The sequence below is a fragment of the Lemur catta genome, chromosome 11 (genome assembly GCF_020740605.2).
Source record: "Lemur catta isolate mLemCat1 chromosome 11, mLemCat1.pri, whole genome shotgun sequence".
NCBI classification, from domain to species: Eukaryota; Metazoa; Chordata; class Mammalia; order Primates; family Lemuridae; genus Lemur; species Lemur catta.
Genome location: NC_059138.1, coordinates 10,603,127 through 10,629,624, shown reverse-complemented (window position 1 = coordinate 10,629,624; position 26,498 = coordinate 10,603,127). Strand labels below are relative to the sequence as shown.

General features: G+C 39.1%; 1 protein-coding gene across 1 annotated transcript in view; it reads left to right on the top strand.

The window, feature by feature from the left end:
- Nucleotides 1-21,584, top strand: part of MGAM2 (maltase-glucoamylase 2 (putative)) — an 81,160-nt gene extending 59,576 nt beyond the window's left edge. Inside the window, exons 38-50 of the mRNA XM_045564108.1 lie at nt 1,102-1,235; nt 1,516-1,550; nt 1,648-1,764; nt 2,333-2,481; nt 2,589-2,673; nt 3,674-3,730; nt 4,171-4,295; nt 5,430-5,518; nt 10,015-10,064; nt 14,202-14,375; nt 15,691-18,183; nt 18,267-19,032; nt 19,737-21,584. Of these exons, the coding sequence (XP_045420064.1) occupies nt 1,102-1,235; nt 1,516-1,550; nt 1,648-1,764; nt 2,333-2,481; nt 2,589-2,673; nt 3,674-3,730; nt 4,171-4,295; nt 5,430-5,518; nt 10,015-10,064; nt 14,202-14,375; nt 15,691-18,183; nt 18,267-19,032; nt 19,737-20,035 (4,573 nt within the window). The 3' untranslated portion in view covers nt 20,036-21,584. The remainder of the gene's footprint in view (nt 1-1,101; nt 1,236-1,515; nt 1,551-1,647; nt 1,765-2,332; nt 2,482-2,588; nt 2,674-3,673; nt 3,731-4,170; nt 4,296-5,429; nt 5,519-10,014; nt 10,065-14,201; nt 14,376-15,690; nt 18,184-18,266; nt 19,033-19,736) is intronic.
- Nucleotides 21,585-26,498: the final 4,914 nt, after the last annotated feature.

Genomic DNA, 26,498 nt, shown 5'->3' with positions numbered 1-26,498 from the left:
TTACCTCCGAAGTATAGGAAGATGAATAAGTCACTGTCCCTGCCCTCAGGGACCTCATTGTCTGTTAAGAAGAGTCAAACAGAGAGAAGGAAAAGCAACTAACTCTACTAGGATAATCCAGAAAGACTTCCTAAAGGTGACATTCGAATTTTTCTTAAAAGAAGAGTAGACATTTTCTCTTGGCAGAGGAAGGGCTTGCAGGACAAAGAAAGCAGCACTAAGAAGACATGAAAACTTGGCAGAATTTCTGTCTAAACCGCACCCTTCCCTCATGCCGTTCCCTCCTCCCTCTGCAGGGAACCTCACCTTTTACACATCCAGTCCCCACTTTCCTCTTCAGGGAAGCCTTCTCCACAAACGACCCTGTGCCACAGAGGCTTATTTCCTCATGAATTATTTTTATCTTCATCCCCTCTGCTGGTATTTTGGCTTAGATTTTAAGCTGTGAAATTTGCTGGATGCTTCACAACTCATTAGTGCCACTTACTAGCTAATCTTTTTCATCTTTCAGACTGGGAAAATCATAGCACTTACTATTGTCATAAAAATTAAATGATGTCATGAATCTACAAGTACTTGGCATATTGTAAGCATTCAATAAATGTTAGCATTTTTTTTCTTATTTCTTTTCATCAACATTTAAAAATGTTCTGGTCTTTCTCACTCTGACCTATATCCTCTAGCTGTCATTTAATTTCTCTATTTCCCTCATATCCAAGCTGTTTAATTTTTTTTACTTCCTATATAACTTTATCGTTCTCACTTTCCCACTCACACGTGCTGGTCATTCTGACTTTCACTGGTCATTTTCTCTCCCACCCCTTTCTCTCATCTTCATGGATGTAACTAATTAATTAGATTTTTAAAAAATGAAACCCACATTCTAGGTGTAAGTATGTCACTAGCCCTGCTGGAAGGTTCGTTGGGATTCTTAGCATTGCTTCTAGGTAGCAGGTTCTTTCTGGGAAGAAGTTCTCTGACTCAGAGTGGAACATTTTTGCCACCCCATGCTCCAGGCTGGAGCTACGCTCTGTGACAAAGTTTGTGACTGTCCAAACCCCAATTCACCTCCAATTCACCTCCTTATTTTCCTCCAACCAGAGCTGTGCAGGAGGTGACAGGACAGCGAGGGGTCATCATCACCCGCTCCACATTCCCGTCTTCTGGCCGCTGGGCAGGACACTGGCTGGGAGACAACACAGCTGCCTGGGACCAGCTGGGGAAATCTATCATTGGTGTGTGGGCGCATTCCCGGGGACCTCTGCTGGCAGGGAGGGGACTGGAGTGTATGTGATTCAGCAGCACTGGTTGTATCCAGATCGTCCTCTAGGTGGAGAGTAAAATCAGTAAGAGTTGAGTTCTCTATGGGCATGGGTTTTAATTTATACCCATCTTTCAATATTGTCATCATGAATGGCCTAGGGCTTTCTAATGGGATAAGGAAAAGTCAGACCAGACCTTCCCTCTCCTCCCAAAGTCTTCTTCATCCAACACAGTCATATTTTCTCCTTGCAGGCATGATGGAGTTCAGTCTCTTCGGAATACCGTATGTAAGTCATGTCAGGGCCATTACAATTACCCAGTCGGATTTCAATGTCTGCAACCCACAGAATTCCCACCTCACACTCTCATTCTGCATCTTCTCAGACAGGAGCAGATATTTGTGGGTTCTTTGGAGACGCTGACTATGAGATGTGTGTTCGCTGGATGCAACTGGGGGCCTTTTATCCATTTTCCAGGAACCACAACAGCATCGGGACAAGGGTAAGGCAGCAGTTCATGCTGCAGGTGTTCTATACCCTCAAATCATAACTTCTTTTTAACCATCAAGAATATCACACTTAATCTTGAGAAAAATCATAAAAACCACCATAAGCTTTATTTCTTGGAAAACCTACAGAGTTCAGAACCCCAGAGTTATCAATAATTTTTAAGAGTATACTTTTACTTATCTCCTGAAGGATTAGAACCTATGAAGAAAGAAGTTGTTATAGCTCCCCATGGGGCTAAAATAAAAGAAGCTCCATTTACTTTTATATAAATCTAATATCCATCCAAGATATTTCGAGGTTGCATAGAGACCTACCTCTTTACATGTGTGAAGGATCAAAACTAGACCTGTTCAGGGGACTTGGGAGTCAGTACCAAAGAGGAGAAAGCAGGAAATTCTAGTTTTGTAGGGTGGCAGGAGTGGCAAAAACGATAGGCTGGGAACGAAGGAAGACGTGGCTTGTTACCTGCATACTGAATAAATGCCTGCTGAAGCTTTTCAGATACCACAAGGATGCAGTGAAGAAGAGGTGATCTGTTATGTGCTTCTTTACCCCTGCAGAGACAGGATCCCGTGGCCTGGAATTCAACCTTTGAGATGTACTCCAGAAAAGTCCTCCAGACCAGATACACACTGCTGCCCTATCTCTATACTCTGATGCACAAAGCTCACGTGGAGGGCAGCACTGTCGTCCGGCCCCTACTCCACGAGTGAGTGCGGCCTCTTTCCCCAAGCAGTAGGCCTGGGCATGCCTTGTAAATAACCTGATGCAGCAGTCATAAAAGTGTGGGTGAATGTTTCACGTTTATTTTTTAAGGTTTACAGATGACATCACGACATGGGATATAGACCGTCAGTTCATGCTGGGCCCTGCCATCCTAATCAGCCCTGTGCTGGAAAGTGTGAGTTTTTCATCATAGATCAGAAACCCTTCAATCATATAATCTAAAATCACAAGAAAAGCATTTTAAAGATCATCTTGTCTTATCCTGCTTGCTATTTTCAGGCAAGTACCTTTGTAGAACATCTAAAGGAGATCTTTTTCCTTTTTCTAGATCTCTATTAATGAAAATTTCACAACATTGATTGATGTCTCATTTTAGATTTTTGTCGCTTTGTGTACCCTTTTACAATTTAATCTATTTTTTTTTTTTTTTTTTTTGAAATAGAGTCTCACTCTGTTGCCCTGGGTAGAGTGCATGGGCGTCATTGTATCTCACTGCAACCTCAAATTCCTGGGCTCAGGTGATCCTCCTGCCTCTGCCTCCTGAGTGGTAGAGACGGGGTCTCGCTCTTACTCAGGCTGGTCTCAAACTCCTGAACTCAAGTGATCTTCCCACCTTGGCCTCCCAGAGTGCTAGGATTACAGGCATGAGCCACCATGCCTGGCCCTACAATTTACTTTTTTAAAAAATTATTTTTCTGGATATTTGAGGAAGAAGTTTCCAGGATCTTTCTTAATAAAATCTCCTAAATTCTTGAAATTACTAATAAAATGCCCATTTTTATCTTAATTCTCCAGAAAGTAATTTTAAAAACTAAAATTAGGCCATGTGTGGTAGCTCACTCCAGTAATCCTAGCACTTTGGGAGGTTGAGGTGAGAGGATTGCTTGAGGCCAGGAGTTTGAGATCAGCCTGGGCAGTAGCCAGACCCCATCTCTACAAAAAATTTTTTTAAAAATTAGCCAGGCATGGTGGGACATACCTGTAGTCCCTGCTGCTTGGGAGGCTGAGGCAGGAGGATCGCTTGAGCCACAGAGTTTGAGGTTGTGGTTAGCTAGGCTGACACCAATGCACTCCAGCCTAGGAAACAGGGAGACCCTGTCTCAGGAAAAAAAAATAAAAATTAAATTATTTCTTTATTGAAATATTCATAATGACATGTTGATTTTATGTTTCAGAACACTTTTGAGGTCCGTGCTTATTTTCCTAAAGCCCGTTGGTATGACTATAGCCTGGTAAGAACTAAAATATTTTGTGAACAACCGTTTAGTCTACGTAGGCTAGAAAGTTGGATAGAGCTTTCTCCTAATTTTCAAGTATATATTTTTAAGGCAATAATTTCCAATCATTTTAGTCTTGGCAAGGTTTGTTTAAATGAAAGTATGCATAAAAGCATAAATAGATGAAAACCTGAGCACCTATATCATCTTCAAGCTCTGCCATATCCCACCCCCACCTGCCTCTCACTTTTTCTGGAAATACAGAGAAAAGACTAGATTTTCAGAGTCTTAAGCAAAAATGAAAAACCAGAGATTTTCTCCTTAGGTTTGCAGGGTTTTGCTAAATTTCTAACATGCTTCCTTGGAAGGGGAGGACTTGTAATAAAACATATTCTTATTTATTCTCTTTATCTGTCATCATTTTTTGCCTATATTCTCCCTTCTCTCCCTTCTAGGAATCTGGCAACAAATCCACAGGTGAGTGGAGAACCCTGGAGGCTCCCCTCGACCACATCAACCTTCACATCAGGGGAGGCTACATCCTGCCTTGGCAAGAGCCTGCAATGAACACGTATTCCAGGTAAGGAGAGGCCATATTTAATAGCCTCACTACACGGTAACGAGGTGGCCCTGCAGGTGGCTGTCCCACTTTTACCAGGGTTATAGGGATAATAAACCAAATTGCAGACAGGTTTCCTTTGTTGGATTCTGTGAGTGCCTTCTGAGTGGGATCTGGAGGAGGATGAGTTCATGAATCCAGTCTTGGAGAGATCTTTCATTTGTAGTGCTGTGCCAAACGCAATGATTTTCCTGGGGGTGGATGCATATTTCTCTTTCCACACTATTAAAAAAAATGGGGAATATTAATAGACTCTTTGACTTGTGACAACTACCCAGGGATTTAGTGCTCATTCTCAGGTCTACTTTGGTCAACCCAAGGAGATAAATACAGACACACACAAATTTGTATGTCTGTGTGTATATGTGCATATATATTTGTGCATATATATTTTATATATATAAAATCATTTACTAAGCAGAACATATTATGTTGAGAGACGCACATAAACACAACAATAGTAACTCAATGGGAAAGAAGTTACCTTTTAGCTGTGTGTGTAAAGCCCTCTCATATAAGAGAGGGCTTTGAGCTAGGTCTTGCATAGTAAGTAGGATTTGAATGTATGAACACAACGGGGAGAAGCATTCTGGTAGGATTAAAGAACTGAAGGTGAAAAATGAGTTGGATTTGGGGAATAGTAAACAATCCTGTTTAACTGGAGCACAGATAAGGGAAGGGATAAAATAAATAAAATTCAAACAGAAAAGGATCAGATCACAGAGGATTGCGATTGCCAAGCTCAGCACTTTGGATTTGATTCTGTAGCAACCTAAAAGCTGACAGTTCTTTTTTGGGGGTATTGTCCTCTTGAGGAAACAATATTTAATCATATTACTTATAATATGTATATATACAAAGTATGTATCTTTGGTTTTTGAAAGTTTAAGTTAAACCAAATCTTTCATTAAATTTTAAATGTTTTTCCAATAACTTTTAAGTGTCCTAAATTTTATCTCATTTTACCTATTTTTAGAACTTTATGTGTATATTTAGTATATTACCTTTATTTCTGGGCAAGTAATATTTTTAACAAAAGCTGTTCTTCATCTTACAACCTACAATCTAGAGAAAAATAACTCATTTTTTTTATAGTCGTCAACAGTTTATGGGATTGACTGTTGCTTTGGATGACAATGGGGAAGCTGAAGGTCAGATGTTCTGGGATGATGGACAAAGCATTGGTGAGTATGAACTTTCCAGCATTCCTAAATGTCATTCAGAAAAACTGTACCATAGTGGCTTAGCACATAATCAGCATGAACTGGAAACCTATCTCTGTTTCTGCTACTGTCAATAAGACAATGGGGTTTGAAGAATTCTTACAACTTTGCCTGCTCATGTGTATTATACTGTAACTATTATAGACCAGCTATGGTCCCCAGCTTTGTAGGTACAGGAGCCTGATGTTATGGATTTATGATCTGTCTCTGTATAACTATATCACTCTGATTTTTAAAAAAAAGTGGAAATGCAGATATAGAGCTGTTAGTTAATTTAATCTCAATGGGCCACACACATGACTTTATTATTTAGGTCAGTCATCTGAACCAGGCATCCTTTTTCTCAGAAGTAGGCCCACTCAGGAGACAATGTAGAGCCTAAAAAATTTCTTGATGACTCATAAATAGAGAATTAAGTATTGCCAAAAGGGTACTTACATCAGTGAAATATTACTTTGTACGCTTTCTTTGCCCAGCAGAGGTAGAATATGCTAGTTTTATCTTAGATAAGTGGGATTTGTCATTATAATCAGTACACCCTCTTCCTCAGACATTTCTATAGAAATTCTAACACATTGTTACCAAGTGACTCTCACTGTTCATTACTTATTACTATGGACTGGAACATTCTAATCCTGTAACATGCTACATTTTCTGAAATTATAACTTATTTTTCATTGCTAGTATTTCTAAATATTTTTTCTCAGTATTCTTCATTATAATGATAAAATATTCTCATTGAGGGATAAGATATTCTCTTCAAAAAATTTAAAGATAGAAAATTAGAAAAAAACAAGCACTTTTAATATTTTTGCTGTATTACCTTTTGTTTTATAGTACTTAAGAAAATGTTTACATAGCTGAAAATATACTACATATTTAATTTGTGAATCCTGTTTATTTTTACTTAACATAATGACAGAAATATGTCTAGATGTCATTATATTACTCCTTGTAATCATAATTATGATTATCATAATATACTGAGAGGATATACTATAATTTATCTAACTCTTTATAATTAATCTCTATACAGGATGTTTTCAGTTTTCATTGTTATAAATAATATCCTCGTGTATTAACCTTTGTTTGCATTTTAGATTATTTTCATAGGGTAGATTCTTAGAAGTGAAATTATTATCTTGCAACCAACTTTAAAGGAGTTGTGATTTATATAAATAAAGTGTATCCATTTTAAGAATACAGTTAAGTTTTGACAAATATCATATATACAGTTGTATAACCATAAACAAGATATAGAATATTTTCATAACCCCCAAAGTTTATTTTATATAGTTGGCCCTTCTGGATTCAATCAACCATGGATTGAAAATGTAATTAGGCCAACAGTGGTTGGATCTGTAGTGAACATGTACAGGCTTTTTTTCTTGTCATTATTTCCTTAAAAATGCGGTATAACAACTATTTCCATAGCCTTTACATTGTCTTAGATATTATTGTATTAGATATTATAAATAATCTCAAGGTGATTTAAAGTATAGAGGAGGATATGCATAGGTTACATGCAAATGCTGCACCATTTTCTATCAAGGACTTGCACCTATGTGGAATTTTATATCTGCAGGGGTCCTGTGCCCAATCCCCTGCAGATACCAAGGGGTGACTGCAATGACTGTTCTTTCTAGTCAACTTCCCCCCACTCACAACCATCCTGCTAGGCCCTGGAAACCACTGTTCTGCTTTCTGTAACTATGTATCAGAGACAGTTTTTCTAGGTTTTATATAAATAGAATCATACAGCTTGTACTCTTTCTGTGTTTTTAGCTTCTTTCACTTAGCAAAATGCCTTTTAAATTCACCATGTTGTTGCATGTAAAAGGAGTTAATTACTTTGTATTATCAAATGAAATTCCATTGTGTGAACATACCACAATTTGTTTATCCATGTACTTACCAACAAATACTTCAGTTGTCTCATTCCTTGACCATTATGCATAAATATGCCATGATTATTTGAGTGTAAGTCATTTGGTGATCGTATGTTTTCACCTCTCTTGGGTAAAAACCTCGGAGTGGAGTTGCTGGGCCAGTTCATATGATAAATATATGTTTTAACTTTTGAAGAAGTTGCCGAATTATTTTCTAAAGTGGCTGTACTATTTTCCATTACTAACAGTAATAATTGAGAGTTCCAGTTTTCTACATCATCGCCAACAGTCGGTATTGTCAGTTTTTAAAATTGTAACCATTCTAATAGACATATAGGGCGTTGTGTTAGAGATTTAATTTGTATATCCTTGATGTTGGCATCTTATCATATGTTTATTGACCATTTGTATATCTTCTTATGTGAGATCAATTCAAGTCCTTTGCCCATTTTTTTTTGTTGTTGCATTGTTTGTCTTTTTATTATTGAGCTGTAAGAGTTACAGATACTACTCCTTTATCAAATGTACATGTGTGTCTCCCTATCTGTGGTTTGCCTTTTCAGTTCCATTATGGCATCTTGCAAAAAGCAAACCTTAATTTTTTTTTATTTTTTGAATGTTTTATTGAAGTGTAAGTACTACTCAGCCACAAAAAAACAAGGGTGATCTAGCACCAAACCTTAATTTTGATGATAATCAATTTATTCATGTTTTCCTTTTATGATTTGTGCTTCTTGTATCTTGGTCAAGGTTACAAAACTTTTATCCTATATTTTTGAAAGTTTTGAAGCTTTAGTTTTTACATTTGGGACCATAATCTATTTTGTATTAAATTTTGTATGTATTTATATATGTATGTTATTTCCTTTTTCACATTTATTTATCCAGTTGTCCCAGCACTGCATTTTGAAAGCACAATCTTTTCCCTATTTTATTATCTTGATACCTCTGTGAGATATCAATAGGTCATATATGGCCAAGAGTTTATTTTTAGATTATTTGTTCTGTTCTGTTAATCTATATGTTTATTCTTTGCCAATACTGTACTGTCTTGACTAGTGTAGCTTTATAGTTGGTTATGAAATCAAGTTGGAGAAGTTTTTCTATTAATACTTTGTTCTTTTTCAAAAATTTTTAGGCTATTCTAGCTCTTTTATATTTTATACAGATTTTAAAATCAGCTTGTCAATTTTTAACAACAAAAAAACGTCCTTATGGAATTTTGACTGGAATTGCTTTGATTCTACAGACCATTTTGGATATCTGTCATCTTTCTACCTATGAATCTATCTGTGTACACAATTTCCATTTACTTAGATCTTCTTTAATTACTCTTAACAATGTTTTATAATTTTGAGTGCATGGATATTGCATATATTTTGTTAAATGTATCCTAAAATTTCTAACTTTTTGATGGTATTGTGAATCATACTTTAAATTTCTCTTAATAGCACATGGATAATATATTATAACCTATATTAATTTAATATAGTATATAGGAGAGATATTTTTCAAATGATTTGGTTGCCAATTTATAGATGAAGACTTGCTAAAAAGAAGGACATGAAGGAATTAGATGACTTATTTTTTCTGAGCTCAATTCAGTCTTCAGACTTTCTTTTTAAAATAATCTGATAACTATGGAGAGGCATGTGGCATACTGAAATTAAATAAATCTGGGTTCAAATACCATCTCAGTCATTTTCTAGCTGTGTGACTTCTGGAAAATTACTTTATATCTCTTTGTCTGCATTTATTCATCTTTAATTACCTACAAGGTACATCTATATTGTAATTTCTGATGCAGATAAAATGATTTAACATATATAGAAAATTTCTGGCACATGAGTTCTTAATAAAATGTATCATTAATATGTAAGATGAATAAATCTTCATTGTAAACATTTAAGATGAGATATTTTACATTAAAATTAGTGTGGTTGATAAGACAATAAGAAATCCAAAAGTCGGAAAAGGGAAGTTGACCAGGCATCTGAACCAGGTTTCAAGGGAATAGCAGAACTTGAGCCTTATAAGAGAAAATATACCACAATGCCATTAACTGGTACTATAATCCCCATTCTACAGATGGTAAAATGTTAAGTAACTTGTCTGGGGTTGCACAACTACAAAGAACAAGAGCTGGGATTTATGCCCTTGTCTACCTGACTTGGGAGCCTGAATTCTTAATCACTCTCCTCTGCTTTGAGCCTTTATCATCATAGCCGTGTGAATGAACTCTCATGGCTAAGTGCTTGCTCAACCAGAACAGAATAACCATGCAGTAGCCTTCTACACTTTACCGGTGGGATCTATCCTTAGTTTGACCCAGACTCTCTTACATGTGCAACCTTCAGACTCTGACCTCAAGATACCCCCTTCTACTTGCACATCCCTACACTAACCTAGGGTGAAATATTTCCTCAACTGCTATTTTTAGTGCTCCTCACAGAGTGATAATTATCAATAATTGTCACTGCATGATATCTTTTCTGACTGTACACAAGATTATTTGCTACACTTGAAGCAGCAAGTAGTTGTTTATTCTTTTCTTTTCCTTCTGTGCAGATACCTATGAAAATGGAAGTTATTTCTTGGCAAACTTTACAGCAGCTCAGGTAAAACTCTTTTACTGAATTTTATAAATCCTTTCCCGGTTAACTACAGATTAAACATTATCAGTTAATGGTATAAATATAACATCCCACATTTTAATAGGAAGTCCTTTTTGCCTTTACTTCTGTAGTCCAGATCTGTTGACATTAAAATAAGGAAGAAATAGTCATTATTTTGGTAATTACCCAGTGAGCCATAACTCTATAAAAAGAAACTTGGAATCTATACAGTGCTGGGGAAAAATGAGTCCTTAAATGTATAACATTTTTTCCAAAGATAAGAAATGTTCTGGCTAATAAAATTTTGAAGGATAAATGCTATATAAGCTATCTGTTATGCAATAATGCTGCATCACAGACAACCTCAAAACCTCAGTGGTATGCAATAATGAGCACTTATTTAGCTCATGAGTTTGCAGAGTTCAGATGATCTGGCTGGCCCTGGCTGATCTTGGCTGGCTCATCTACATCAGCAGTCAGCCATGGATCTGTTGAGCTACTTGGATAATTTTGGCTGTACTTACTCACATATCTTGGGGGTCAGATGACTCCCAGGTAATCTAAGATGGCCTTGAGGAAAAGCCTGAGCATAGCCTTTTAATGATTATGGAAGAGGGCAAAAATAAAAGGGGAAATGCCTGAGTACTTTTAAAAAATCTCTTGCATCAAGTTGACTAATTTTCCATTAGCAAAGCAAAACCACATGGACAAGCCCAGAGGCAGAAAAGGGATAGAATGCCTCATCCAGAGAGGGAGGGCATTGCAAAATGGCATGGAAAAGTATATGGATAGGGATAAATAATTGGAGATAATAATGCGATCAATGTACCTTGTATGTTAAATGATTCCATGGATAATCTATATAATTATAATTAGAGTATGAGGGGGATCATTCCATGTCAAACCTGGAATTTGTTCCTCTATAATTTTTGCCTGTTGACTTTAAGGAAAATTATAGCACAAATCTATTGTCTCTTTTCTGTAACAGTGTTTCAAATGTTTGATGATGTCTCTGATATATTCCTCCTGTTTTCTCTCCTTAGAATTATACATCACAAGGCTAATTTCACATTTCTTCTGTTTTGTACTTATACTGGTTTCTAGATTTGATTATTCTGGACTCTAGTTAACCTAGATTTCTCTTAAAACACAGAGCCCAGGATTGAGAGCATATTTTAGAGCTGCACTATCTGGTATGATAGTCACTAGCCTGAATATGACTAGACTAATTTGAAATAGTCAAAAGCTGACTTTGAAAAAAGATTGTAAAATATCTCATGAATATTGAACATGTGTCAAATACATGTTAAAATAATATTTTGGATATAGTGGGTCAAATAAAATATATTTTTAAATTAATCTTTCCTGTTTTTTTCTTTTTACTTTTTAAAAATGCAGCTACTAGAAAATTTCAACTCATATATATGGTTTGCATTATATTTTTATGGGACATAAAGCATTGATTTCCATATTGCCTACTACCTCTTTTTAGCTAGACTCTATTTTTTTTTTACTGTTGTTACATTGTGTTATTTTTTAAACACATGTGTCAGATGTCTGGCACACATAAACCTCATGATCAACTAAGACCTTCAAATTATTTTCATAGGCATGATTATCAGGTCATGCTGCCTCCATCCTGCATTCACCACTTTGAACCTAAGCACAAGAACTTGTATACTAATTAAATGTGTATATTCTCTATTCTTAATTTAAGGATAGTTAAGTTAAAGACTTTATGTTTTTTTCTCTCAAAATATCATTTTTAATGAAGCCATTGATCTGGAAGTTCTGGATATTTCTACCACTAAGTAGTTATTCAATTTAGGGAAGGCACCTTGTTTAATGTGTGTCTTTTAAATTATAAAACATTAGATTGCCCCTGAAAAACTGCTACCTCTAAAATTCCATTCATCCATTATTCCAAAGCAGTGATAAGTTAATCCCTATTTCTGTGATGTTTGATGGATTCTTCCCTAAGGATAAGCGGCCTGTATTGAAAGAAAGCTCCTAACTTTCACCGGGGGATAATTATTATCAATGGTGTCCTGCCTGGAAAGCAGCTTGTGAGGGTGGCAGCTGATGTGTAGCATTTGCTGATTTCTGTAGTGTAAATATTCCTACCACCTTAGCCAATTGTAAGCTATCAGCTGGCTTGCAAAATTCTAGGAAATTTAACAATCAGCTTTCCCCCAATAAAAAAAAAAATTTTTTATTTCAGCTTATTATGGGGGTACAAAAGTTCAGGTTATATATATTGCCCATGTCCCACCCATCCCCCCGAGTCAGAGCTTCAAGCGTGTCCATTCCCCAGACAGTGCGCCTGGCACTCACCATGTAGTTATACTTCCATCCCCTCCCCCCATCCCCCACCTCCTAGAGTCAGCACCTTCAAGCATGACCATTCCCCAGACGGTGCGCAACACACTCATCATGTAGGCATACACCCATCCCCTCCCCCCACCCTCCGCCTCAGTCTGATATCCAATTGGTATCCTTCCCCAATGTGCATTTAGGTGATGATCAGGGAAACCAGTTTTCTGGTGTGTACATGTGATGCTTGTTTTTCCATTCTTGGGATACTTCACTTAATATAATGGCTTCCAACTCTCTCCAGGAGAACCAACAACAAAGGCAAAATACCATTCACCACTTTCTAAAAGGCTGAGGAATGTAACCAACACCTGATTTGATTTCTACAGCTATAATTTGGAAATGAATAAACCTTCATTTCTTTAAAACTAAGTACTGTAAATAGAGCTTTCAAAGTAAATAATATTAAATCCAGAAAAAAAAATTACCTTTAGTATACCCATTTACTTCAAGTTGTATCCCTTTTCTTGAATTTTCCCTTGATTTTGCCTGCCCAGTCAGCCACAAAAGTCTTGTTCATTTTTCACAATGGCAATTGAACATGTTTCCTTCTCTTTCTACGGCTGTCATCAGAGTGGAGAAATTTATAGCTTCAATCTACTGCAACTATCTCCTTGATTCATTTCATAGAATCTTCCTAATCTTATCTTACATGCCTACCCAGCCTCATTTCTCTGTTTACACAGCACCAGCTACAGTAGCCCTGGCACTCACTCAATGAGTGTGCCTTTGTTTGATGTGTCCCTGTCCCCTCATTCCCTTTCCCATTCCTATCACCATTATAACTCCTGTCCATCTTTCCAGGACTTCTGAAGTTCCACGTCCTTCCTGGGTCCGCCCTTGAGGACCCTATTCCCATAGTATTTTTTCCTTCTCTTCACACCCGTAACAAATATTCATTAAGATTTTAATTAAGGGCCTTAATCATGTACCACCTCCTGATTTATCTCATATTATTTTAACCCTTTTACTGATAACAGTTTATGATTTAGATAAGTTCCTATATTTCTTGCCAAGTGTCCTTGATGTAGAGACTATTTGCAGTAATTTGTCTGCCCTGTATTAACTCCTGCGGTACTATGCACGTGGATGCCTGTGGTTCCAACTCTATATTGCCTATCTGCATGGCCTTGGGCTACTCTCTTCATCACCAAGAGCCTCAGTTTCCCCATCTGTAAAAGGGATAATGATACCTTCTTTTTAAAATTATTGTAAGGATACTAATAATATAGGTAAAATAACTTTCCTAAAATTGGTATGTGAACCCATGTTTGTCATCAAATTTATTAAAGTAGGTACTCAGGAAGTATGTCTCCACGAAGTGTTGATAGAGTAGAATGATAGTTACAAGAGGCTGGGGGAGGGGAGGGTAGTGAAGAGAGGTTGGTTAATGGGTACAAACCCACACTTAGAGAGCAGGGCTAGGTTCTAGTGCTTGATAGCACAGTAGGGTGACTATAATTAACAGTTTTTGGTAAATTTCAAAATAACTGGAAGAGAAAATTTGAATGTTGTGAACAAGAAATGACAAATGTTTGAGGTGCTAAATACTGTGATTGATCATTATACATTGCATGCATGTGTCAGAATATCATACAGAGCCCATAAATATGTATAATTATTATGTATCAATAAAATTTAAAAATAAATGAAATAGCAAACAAATACAACAAAAGTAATTTGAAGTTTTTTAACATTTTAATAACATGGAACATAGTCTATCAACAATATATTATGTATTTTTTTCTCTTCATAAATTCTTTATAGAACATCCTGCAAATCCAGACCATACACAATGAGTATTTGAGTGACTCAAATCCATTGAAAGTTGGCTATATTAGAATCTTGGGTATAAACTCTACTTATGTGACAGAAGTCTATTTCACCTATGACAACCAGCAACTTACGGAGACAAATTTCACGAGTGATCCTTATAACCAGGTATGTCTGAAAGGAATATTAGCATAAGTTCATTTTATTATACTTCAAAGTTATCACCAATAATTTTGATAGTAGCCAAAATTATTATCATTGTTATATATTTTAGAAAGGTTATAAATATGTGCAATGGTTATGTTCCTAAAAAGTTGTGAGTGTTGAATTATATCATAAAATGCACCTTAGTGTTCCTCCCAGTGTAGTCCAGGCACCAAGAATCACTGGTTTGATGAGAGGCTCTCCATGTGTTTACAAAAGAAAGTGTGCTATGTTTTAATAGGCTGGGCTCCAGGGTAGCATAACAAAACTTATTTACTTCTGCCACAGAGGCTACAATAAAGGAAAGAGTGGTTTCCTAAAGTTGTTGAAAGTTCCCCCCCTCCTTCCTGCAGTTATTCATATCCCTGGTCAGATCGATGTATCTTACAGGTTGAAAATTGGCAGTAAACTGTGGTAACCATCAAATGAATAGATCCCACATGTGGTATAAGATAAAGATTAACAAACCACAGTGACATAAATAGCAGACCCTATAAGAGGCTGCCAGAACGAACTAAACCAGCATTTTGGAAGATGAAGTACCAATAGAGTTACTAAGGGCAACCACAAGGGGAAAAATATCCCACTTTAGAACATGCAACTAATCATAAATATGGATCCAATAACCTACGGGATGTTTTAGAAAGGTGAAAATGAATAACTATTGTTCCTGTTTGCTAAAAGGTGAACATTGTGCCCTGATGGTATTTAGATTTTAGAGAATGACCCCTCTGATCAGCCTTTCTATAGGAGCTTCTAGGCATTTACTTTAAAACATTTTTCCTGGACCATTAGGGTCAAAACCACTCTTTACAAGTAATTGCTTCTAGTGAATACTGGTAGAAAATCTTCGAGTATCTTCCTTTTGTAAAACACTGTAGCATTCCAGATGCCTGTCCTGTGCCAGGCACTATCCCAGGTGTTGGGGATGGTGAGAACATTGAACAAGCACACCAGTAGGAAGGTTACCACCCGGTGGCAAAGCAAAGTTATTTTAATAAACATCAGTTTTAATCACAGTTGTAAATATTTGTGAACAATGTGGTTCTGACTAAATGAAGTGGAAAGAAAGAAAATTCCAGCATAGGGATTATGCACACAGAGCATCTCTCCATATTTATCAGACTGGAATCAATGTGACCTGAAAAGGAATATTTACGTCCTGTTATTTTCTTGGAAAAAGAATGAATATATCATTTTTGTTAAGTTATAATTTGAGACTTAAACATGATATTTAAGACGTTCTAAAATACCCACTTTATCTTTTCTTTTCTGGCAGACACTAACTATTCAATTGACTGACAAGATTATCAGCCTGGAAAAGCTAACTGAGGTTGTTTGGATTCATGGTGATCCTATAGTTCCTACTCCAGCTATGACAAGTACCTCCCCGATGAGTTCTCATCCTTCTGTGTCTACTACTCAGGCTACCAGTTCTGAGACTATCACTAGTTTTGCTAGGACAAGTACTACTGCTAGCACTAGTGCTACTGTTCCCGTCACAACCACTCCTTTCCCAACAAGTACTATTGACGTTATAACTAGTACTACTCTTCCTGATACAACTACTCCTTCCCCTACAAGTACTACTACTGCTAGCACTAGTGCTACTGTTCCCATCACAACCTCTTCTTTCCCAACAAGTACTATTGACGTTATAACTAGTACTACTCTTCCTGATACAACTACTCCTTCCCCTACAAGTACTACTACTGCTAGCACTAGTGCCACTGTTCCCATCACAACCACTCCTTTCCCAACAAGTACTATTGATGTTATAACTAGTACTACTCTTCCTGAGACAACTACTCCTTCCCCTACAAGTACTACTACTGCTAGCACTAGTGCTACTGTTCCTGTCACAACCACTCCTTTCCCAACAAGTACTATTGACGTTATAACTAGTACTACTCTTCCTGAGACAACTACTCCTTCCCCTACAAGTACTATGACAGCTAGCACTAGTGCTACTGTTCCTATGACAACCATTCCTTTCCCAACAAGTACTATTGACGTTATAACTAGTACTACTCTTCCTGATACAACTACTCCTTCCCCCACAAGTACTACTACTGCTAGCACTAGTGCTACTGTTCCTATCACAACCTCTCCTTTCCCAACAAGTACTATTGATGTTATAACTAGTACTACTCTTCCTGAGACAACTACTCCTTCCCCTACAAGTACTATGACAGCTAGCACTAGTGCTACTGTTCCTATGACAACCATTCCTTTCCCAACAAGTACTATTGACGTTATAACTAGTACTACTCTTCCTGATACAACTACTCCTTCCCCTACAAGTACTATGACAGCTAGCACTAGTGCTACTGTTCCTATGACAACCATTCCTTTCCCAACAAGTACTATTGACGTTATAACTAGTACTACTCTTCCTGAGACAACTACTCCTTCCCCTACAAGTACTATGACAGCTAGCACTAGTGCTACTGTTCCTATGACAACCATTCCTTTCCCAACAAGTACTATTGATGTTATAACTAGTACTACTCTTCCTGATACAACTACTCCTTCCCCCACAAGTACTACTACTGCTAGCACTAGTGCTACTGTTCCTATCACAACCTCTCCTTTCCCAACAAGTACTATTGATGTTATAACTAGTACTACTCTTCCTGATACAACTACTCCTTCCCCTACAAGTACTATGACAGCTAGCACTAGTGCTACTGTTCCTATGACAACCATTCCTTTCCCAACAAGTACTATTGATGTTATAACTAGTACTACTCTTCCTGATACAACTACTCCTTCCCCTACAAGTACTATGACAGCTAGCACTAGTGCTACTGTTCCTATGACAACCATTCCTTTCCCAACAAGTACTATTGATGTTATAACTAGTACTACTCTTCCTGATACAACTACTCCTTCCCCCACAAGTACTACTACTGCTAGCACTAGTGCTACTGTTCCTATCACAACCTCTCCTTTCCCAACAAGTACTATTGATGTTATAACTAGTACTACTCTTCCTGATACAACTACTCCTTCCCCTATAAGTACTACTACTGCTAGCACTAGTGCTACTGTTCCTCTCACAACCACTCCTTTCCCAACAAGTACTATTGATGTTATAACTAGTACTACTCTTCCTGATACAACTACTCCTTCCCCCACAAGTACTACTACTGCTAGCACTAGTGCTACTGTTCCTATGACAACCATTCCTTTCCCAACAAGTACTATTGATGTTATAACTAGTACTACTCTTTCTGATACAACTACTCCTTCCCCTACAAGTACTACTACTGCTACCACTAGTGCTGTTTATACTACAGCCATATCTTCTCCTACTGCTGATGATAACACTAGTACTACTACTCCTAATACAACTATGCCTTCCCCTACAAGTATTACTACTGTTAGAACTGTTTCAATCTCTCCTTTTCTGACAAGTATTGCTGATGCTAGCATTAGTACTACTGCTCTTAACACCCCTACTCCTTCCCTAACAAATACTACTGATGTTAGCAATAGTACTACTATTTCTAATATAACTACTCCTTTTCCGACAAATACTACTAATGCCAACACTAGTACTAATGTTTCTTTTGATACTACTAGCAATAGTTTTTCTATTATAACTACCTCTTTATCTGAAATTACTAATGCTATGAACACTACTATTGTTATGGTGACAACTACTTCTGTAAATAATGTTGCTAGCACTAGTAATGATGCTTCTGTTATAAATCCTCTTTCACCTACAATGTCTGGTGGTGAAAGTACTAATAATAGTATTTCTATAATGACTGCTTCTTCTGCAAATACTCTTGCTACCAACACTAATAATAATACTCTGTCGTGACTAATCCTCTTTCTACAAGTATGAGTACTGCTAGCACTGGTAATATTGTTGCTATTGTGACTACTCCTTCTCCAAGTACTGATGCTATTGGCACAAGTAATACTATTCCTGTCATGCCTACTTGTTACAAAACTCCCACCATTCCGACTCCTACTCTTACTTGTACTCCTAACTCTACTACTCCTATTTTGAGCATATTTCCAACAAATAATACATTCACTACTGATATAATTACTAATTTTACTACCCTTACTAATGCAAACATCACTAATTTCAACACCCTTGATACAAAAAGTACCACAATAATAGATGCTACTGTTGCGACTACCAGCACCAAAGATAACATCACTAGTGTAGATACAGCAGTTACTTCAACAGACAAATTCATTGCACGTACTGAACCTGCTGCAACAGATTTTATAAGCACTTTATCACCAGAAGGTTCAACTACTACCTCCCTTAGAACTACTAATACTGCAATGTTAACTTCTATAAATCTGGGCCATGGAACCTCTCCCATCATAACAAATTCAACAAGAAACCTCACTACAGACAGTACAGCTACTAGTACTCTTAGCTCCACAGATACTATGTTTTCTGTAGCAACTGCTACAGATACACTACTATCCACTACACAAGACTTTACTTCCTTTCCCCCTACCACTGCAGGTGTTCAAAATGCTACCACACACACCACACAGTTCTCTACTCCTCATTCTGCTACTACCATACGAGCCTTAAGCCACATGACATTAATTCCTACAATTTTTTCTACTCTGGGCACCATTGACACTACTGCTATAAGCACTACATCCACTATTATGGATTCAATCACTACAAATATTATAAACATTACCACTAGAGGTAATGAAAATGCAATGATAGGAGTCACCACAAGTATTGTGATTACAAAGATTACAAATGCTACTTCTATAGAAACTACCACTCAAGTCATTTCAACTCCATCTCCTATAGGCACCCCTGTTGGTGCCACCACAGATAATATATCTCCAACTGCCCTTACCAGAAACATCACCACAGCTTACCCTTCAGATGCCCCTACCAATGCTTTAAATACCACCTCCGCAGGCACTGAAGATACCACTACACCAAATACCAACAGTATAAATATTACCAGTATAATACCAGGTGTTAGAGGTATTATGGGTACTCCTACTAAGGATAGCCCAACTACTATTAGTGTTAGTATCACAACTACTGATATGAATGCTTCCTCTACTACTCCAGACACAATAATTGCTAGTACGCAAGACTTTGCCACTCCTTCACATACAGACACTATAGTTATTACATCTACTACCGAAGCTACTAGAAATACCATTACAGCATATACTACCACTATAGCTACACATGTTTTCAACACAGAAACTACAACTTCAGTTATTCTGATGTAGACCTTACAAACACTTACATTCCAAGTACCACAGCTATTCCCACCACCAATACTATAAACACTACAGGACATACAGTAAATATCACTGATGCAGATAACTCCAGCAGCATTACAGGTAACACTACACACATTTCTATTCCCAACATCAAAACAGCTTTAGACATGATAACAATGGCTGGTCTAGACACAGAAAATCACCATCTGATAACAGCAAATTCTTTGGATAATGATTTACCTATTACTGCAACTAGTGCTACCACAGATATTACAAATAGTACCATATATGCTTTAAATACTACCACTCCTGATGGAACAACAATGGGTACTTCTGCTACTGCATCTACTTCTAGTGCCCTAAATTCTACTCTAGTTCCATGATTACTACTCAAGGCAGGATAATTACCTCAGATAGCTCTTTAAGACAACTATGACAGATTAGAATATCAGTTAAGAGATATTCTGTCTTATGCTACCTAAGTTTTCACAATTATTAGTACTCTAGCCACAACAGATATGGCTACTCCAGGCACAATAGATGTTGCAGATATGTTTAGAGATGCATCCATTACAAACTGTGGATACTTATTGTGCAGCAGAATATGTACTACTGTTCTTTAAGTTATAGTTATTCCTGTAGCCCATCAATTAAACTACAGATAATTTATATGTACTTGCTACAGATGTCACAGGTTATCTTGGTGTCTCAGATAACATCATGTTAGGCCCTGTAACTACTATTTCCTTAGATGTAGTTATTGAAATAGCCCAACTTGTTTCTTAGTTTATAGGATATAGTACCCATAACTGAGAGCACTGGCGATACTCCTGGCATTCCAGTGACCTCTATAACAACAGGTATTACAGTAGAGGACTTAATTAGTAATGCTAAAAGTTTCACTTTATTTTCCTGTGGACTTTTCTAAATACTATGGCTACCAATATAGTCATTTGCTACTTACACAAACTAAAAGTATTATTGCTCCTGAAGAGATCCTAGCTCTAGCTACAGATATAGATTTTTCTACCATTGGAGATCTTGTATATACCTTGACTTCAGGCACTGAAGTAACTAAATTGGAAATATTACATGTTAGTTTTACTATCATGTAATAAAAATATGAAAATAAAAATATGATTATAGATGTTAAAAGCATGAGTTCCAAAACTTTGCAACCATCATTTCCATAGGGAATACCAATATTCTTACTACAGATTTGTTAAGTACTTGTATTTACTTCCAGAAAATTAGAATTAATCTTAATTATGAGATAGTCTTAGGCCCTTGCTGTTACCACCAATGATTGACTCTGACGCCAGTATAAACCAGAAATCATCCAGACAGAGATGAGCATGTAAAGATAGCATGGGAAAGACAGTCTCTGCCCTAGAATCAGAGTTCATAATCTTGTTTGCTTTTTCTTTTCATCTACCAGCTTTTCCCTTATTATTTCACTGTCCAGACTCTCCGTTGGTGTGTTAGGGCTTTCATCATGTTCTTGGTCTTTCATACCCAAATTCACCATCTATCCTTGACCTATTACTTCCTTAGATCATCCAGCCCTCCATGAGTAGACTTATGATCATTACCAAATCTATCCAATTGGGTGCTATTGAAGGCTTAACCCTAGGACAGTATTCTCAAAGTTTAGTTTAGGGATCCATGGGGTGGATCTTTTGGGGGCACAGAGTTCATATCTGTTTTCATGATAATACTAACTTATTATTGGTTTTTTCACTCCCACACTCTCTCACTAGTATACAGTGGCATTTTCCAGAGTCTCTATGCTGTGTGGTATCACAATAGATGAATATAGAAACTAATGTAAGAATCTAGCTGTCATCTGTTAAGCCAGACATTAAAGAGATTTATAAAATGTAAAATAATGCCATTCTTCTTATACTGATTACTTTGCTTTGGAAAATACAGTTATTTCTCATAAAATATATATTATTTATGTTAACATATAGTGGATATGTTATTTTTATGAATAAAAAATATTTTACAAATGACTCAATTTTAATTTCTAACACAGTAAATATTAACGGATACAATTCACAAAAACAAAGCACAGTGCCCTCACTAATTTTGCATGTAAAGGGGTCCTGAGACCAAAGAGTTTGAGAACCATTTCTCTCCACAGGGCATCGTTATCCTGTTTCTACTCTCAGGTCCTGGTGACCTGTACGATGAACTTCCCCTGTAAGTAGGCACTCTAGCATACGTGACTTACTTGATGTGAATATCCACCACCTTCTACAAACACATCTGCCTAGCTTTCTGACCACCACCACAGCTATCCTGTTGTTTGAACAGTTTGATGATACCCATATGAGGGACACAGATTTGTCAGTTAGCTGCATTTGCCTTTTGGAATCTGCTCACAAGCTACTGTCCTCTGAACAAAGTTGCTAGACCTTATGCTAATGTATATATGGCTCTTAACTTGACCTTGCAACTCAAAACAAAATTTGCAGTTCCATGGACTTGGCCATAGACTCCCTCACTTGTACCTTTACTGAGAGAGATCCAGTACTTTTGTCTTCTTGGCAGCACAAGCTCTGATACAGGACAAAGTGCTCTGTGTCTTAAGGCACCAGGGGATCCTGCTGCCAGCCCACCACACCGGGGTTGATGCATTGGCCAAAGGCTTCACTTAATGCACCTGGGAATTGGAAAACTTAAAATGAGTTTGGTTGAACAAGTCCTGAAGTTCCTGAAATCTATCCCCTTGAACGTATAAACGGACCATAATTGAAAGTATGAAATTTTGAAAAGGTAAGAAGTACTCTAAAAAAAACAATACAAACAGAGGCCTGGACTTAGGTCAGAAGTTTGGAGAGACTCGAAAATTGAAGCTCCACAGTCAATGCACAAGGAGTGATCCTGGAACCAGGTTCAGAAAACCTGGGGGCAGTGTTGACATGCTGATAACACCACTGGAAACACGGGTAAAACTTGTGCAGGACCCTGATTTATAACATCTATGGAAAACCCCATGCCCCACAATGACTTGGAAACCATATTTCTGGCCCCATGGGACCACCCATATATGTGACATTAATTCTGCACTAAGGATTATGACTCATGTTCTAAATATAAATACATTTACATTTCTATACTTCTGATACTTGAGACATTTTTACTCACACCATTACCATTGGGCATCATTGTTATAATATTACACCTGAAATTTCTAGTTTTTAAACTTCATCTTATATAGTATTCTAAGTATCACTATGCAAATGCTATTTATGTCAACCAATTAGCGTTATCACCCATTGCGCATGATTAATATTTCAATGAGATATATAGACATCAGACGCTTTGAGTCAACCGGAAACTCACTGGAGGCTAGAGGTACTTAGGAACACTTTGGGGAGCAGGGGAAGCCGGGATGTGCTTTACAGCATGGAAAATAGTTGGGAAAGCATTTCAGGTGGGGAATAAGTTGGACAAATACAGCAACTTCACACAGTGTAATTATAAAATAGGCCACTCTTTCTATAGCGGGAGCACTGTGAGGGGAGAAAAGGTTTAAAGTTTATCAGCTTTCATCACCAAACTTCAGCATATACGAGATTAGATATTCATATGAGAGTCGGAAGAATGTTCATTTCAGCAAAGGAATTTGTGGGGGTAGAGAATGCTTGGTTTTCACATCTCTCCCCCGATGAGGGTGTGGAGGGTCCGCTGCATGAAGGGTTGTTGTAAGTTTTTATCTAGATGTCACATTTATGTGTGTTTCCTCATGCTATAGAACGTGCAGTCACTTCTCTGTGCACACGGGTCATTGGTTCCAGGACCGCCAGGGACACCAAAATCCATGCATAGTCAAGTCCCACAGTTGGCCCTGAGACACCCTTATATACACAAAGTGAATCCTTTGTATCTGTGGGTTTTGAATCCAGTGAATACTGTATTTTCAATCCACGTTTGGTTGAGAAAAACGTTCACGTGTAAGTGGACCTGTGTAGTCCAAACCTGTGTTGTTCAGGAACCGTGTTTGGTTGACCTCAAATAGCTGGCGGATTCCTTAGGGTTATTACCTATTTCCTAAAAGAAAAATCTCCATTTCCCTTGAATGGTGACAAGAGAAAAGACCAACAGTGAACACAGCCTGGTTTTATCATAATCCTGGGCTTTGAGAAGCGTCTTTGATTTGGGACAGCATATTCTCTGCTCAAATCAGGCCAGGTGTGATGCTAATCACTGGGAAGAGTCAACCATGAGGCCCCAGGAGCCGAGTGTGAACACAGGATTCTGCAGAACCTCAGAGTGGAGCGTCCAGAATCCTCTGGGAGTGACAGCAAAGGTCATGGACGCACCGCCTCCTGTGTCCCCAGTGTTCCGCACTAGTCCCAGGGCAGAGGTGTTGCTCTGCCAGGAAGCAGGGCTGGGCTGTGGGACCCACGCTAGGCCCCTTGAGCAGTGACATGGTGTTTGTTGAGTCCACATCCCTGCTCTGTGGGGGATTAAGATCCCTTTCAACACCTTGTGCTGTCCAGAGTAGGGGTCACAAACAATGAGCACTTCATAGACTGGCCTGGTGACTTTAAATCCCAAAGGGAGAGGGTGGTGCTGAGCTTTGCAAGCTTCAAATAAGTGCATAAATGTCCCAGAAGCTCTCAGGGCAGCCACCATCACTGGCCTTTCCTGAAAACTGTGGTTGTGAACCGCAGCCTGACTCCACGAACCGTCTGCATCTAGTCACTGCCCTGTCCCTGTGAGCCTCCTTGGCCTGCCCTGGCTCCCGGGCTAAGGACTGTCTCTCTCCACCCAGCCCTACCTGCTCTCGGAGCTTACACCAGCCTGCCTGCCCGGTTGGCTCTTGACACCTGGTGGCCTGAGTGTTGACAAGGTGACACTGAAGATCATCTGACAGTAGAGACACGGGTGAGGAGGGCAAGGGACATGCATTAAATGTTGCATTTAGGCAACCAGGTCCTCAAATGCCCTCAGGATGTCTTATACTGAGCCATTCAAGGGACTGCTCGGCTGTCTGTCCTGACCAAAGGCTCACAGGAAAGAGATGGCAACAGGAAGCAAGTCGAGTTTTATTTAATGTGATGTCTTGAGCTTTATCCCTTATAAGCAGAGCCCCTCCCTTTACTGCAAATCACCCTTCGCCCCCCACCACACGTGCCGCTTGCTGCCTCCACCTCACAGGGAGGGCGAGGCAAAGGTGTCAGAAAAAAAGAAGCCAGGAGCAGGCGGAGGAAGGTGTACAGGGCAGGTGCTCCTTCTGCATCCTCTCCCCTTCCTCCTTGCGGCATCCTCTTAAGGGAGCTGGGGCACCAGAATTCCCAGAGAGTGGATCCCTCACCCACCCTCAGCCTTGGAGCCAGACTTGGTCAGAAAATACGGGGCCCAAGGCTGTAAAGGCTGGCTTGCAGAGCTCCTCATGGGAGAACCCTTATGGAACACGTGCAGTGCCCAGGCCTGCAGTGTCATGCCCTGGGTCATGAGAAGGGGCACAAATGGGGGACATTTGGGGGCCCAAAGCAGAGGATAGTTTGTGTGTTTGCTGACAAGAGGAGGCTGAGAAGAGAGGGCCCGTGTGTGCAGGAGGCAGAATCAGCCTCCCGTCCGCAGCCTGGCCAGGAGCCAGGAGAGGGCGCCCTGCACCAGCAAGTGGGCCGCCAGGGGCAGGCGCCTCGGGGCAGCAGCGCCCGAGCCCGAGAGGGGGGCCCCCGGTGCAGCCCTGAAGCCTGCGGGGGTCTTGTCCTGGGGTTCCACTTTGCCTCCAGAGGACTCCAAGCAGGGCCCCCGAGGAGTAGGGACGATGTCCGGAATCCAGCCTGTCGTGTTTTCCACCACCTCCTGCAGGAGAGGGAAGAAAGAGGCAAAGGTAGAAGCACCCCCTTTCCCGTCCTGCGGCCTTCGTGGCTCATCCCCCGCCCTCGCGGAGACCACAGGCTGCCTGCGAGGCTCCCACCGCCCCACGGCCCGCGCGGAGCGGCAGCAACCCCCCTCCAGAGGGTGGGCCCTCCTGGGACACTCACGTCAATGGTCTTTATTATCACCGTCTGCCTGGCCTCCTTGCAGGCTCTCTCCGCCTTCTTAATGTTCTCTGGGGTCCACTCGACGTTGTTCATGGCCATCATGCCCTCCATGGAGCTGCGAGGGCGGTAGGATCAGGGCAGGGGGACAGACGGTCGTTTAGGGCTGACACAGAGCTTCAGCAAAATGTGTGTGGGGTACCCTCGATTTTGTTAGCATCAGTTCCACGTCAGCATAAGCCATAAGGGATGCCTTACAGCTCAATGAGACAATCCTTATGCATTTGACAGGAAGAGAAATACCATCAGAACTCAAGATGAGATTTTTAAAAAATGAAATAGAGGATCTTCTGACTCTTTAAGGAAGGAGTTTTTATCTGGGTGCCACGGAGTCCAAGAAGGTTGATGCAGTGACTTCAGGGAACCTGCAAATGCTCTGAAATTGAGTATGAAACGAGGTGCATCCGCACAGATGTGCGTTTTTTCCTTGGCAAGCAGTTTCGGAGCTGTCATGGGAGTCTCAAGGAGGACCTTACCCTCCAATAATGAAGGGTCATCACTTTAAAGTAAACACTGTCTTTGACTGAGTCAAGTAGTGTGTGCTGAGAAGGCAGACAAAGAATTTGTACATAACTGATCTGACACCGAGGGATCAGTTCTTATCTGCTCCTCTGAATGACCTTGCTGATATGGGGGAAATGCCATGAAATTGCTGTCTTGTGTCAGAGCTTTGAGAGTCAGACACTGACAGGGGCAGGGGTGAGGTGGGCAGGGGCTGGTCAGGCAGTCCGTGAGGAATCCTAGCTCACTAGCCTAGGAGGTGGGCGGGTCTCCTTTTCCT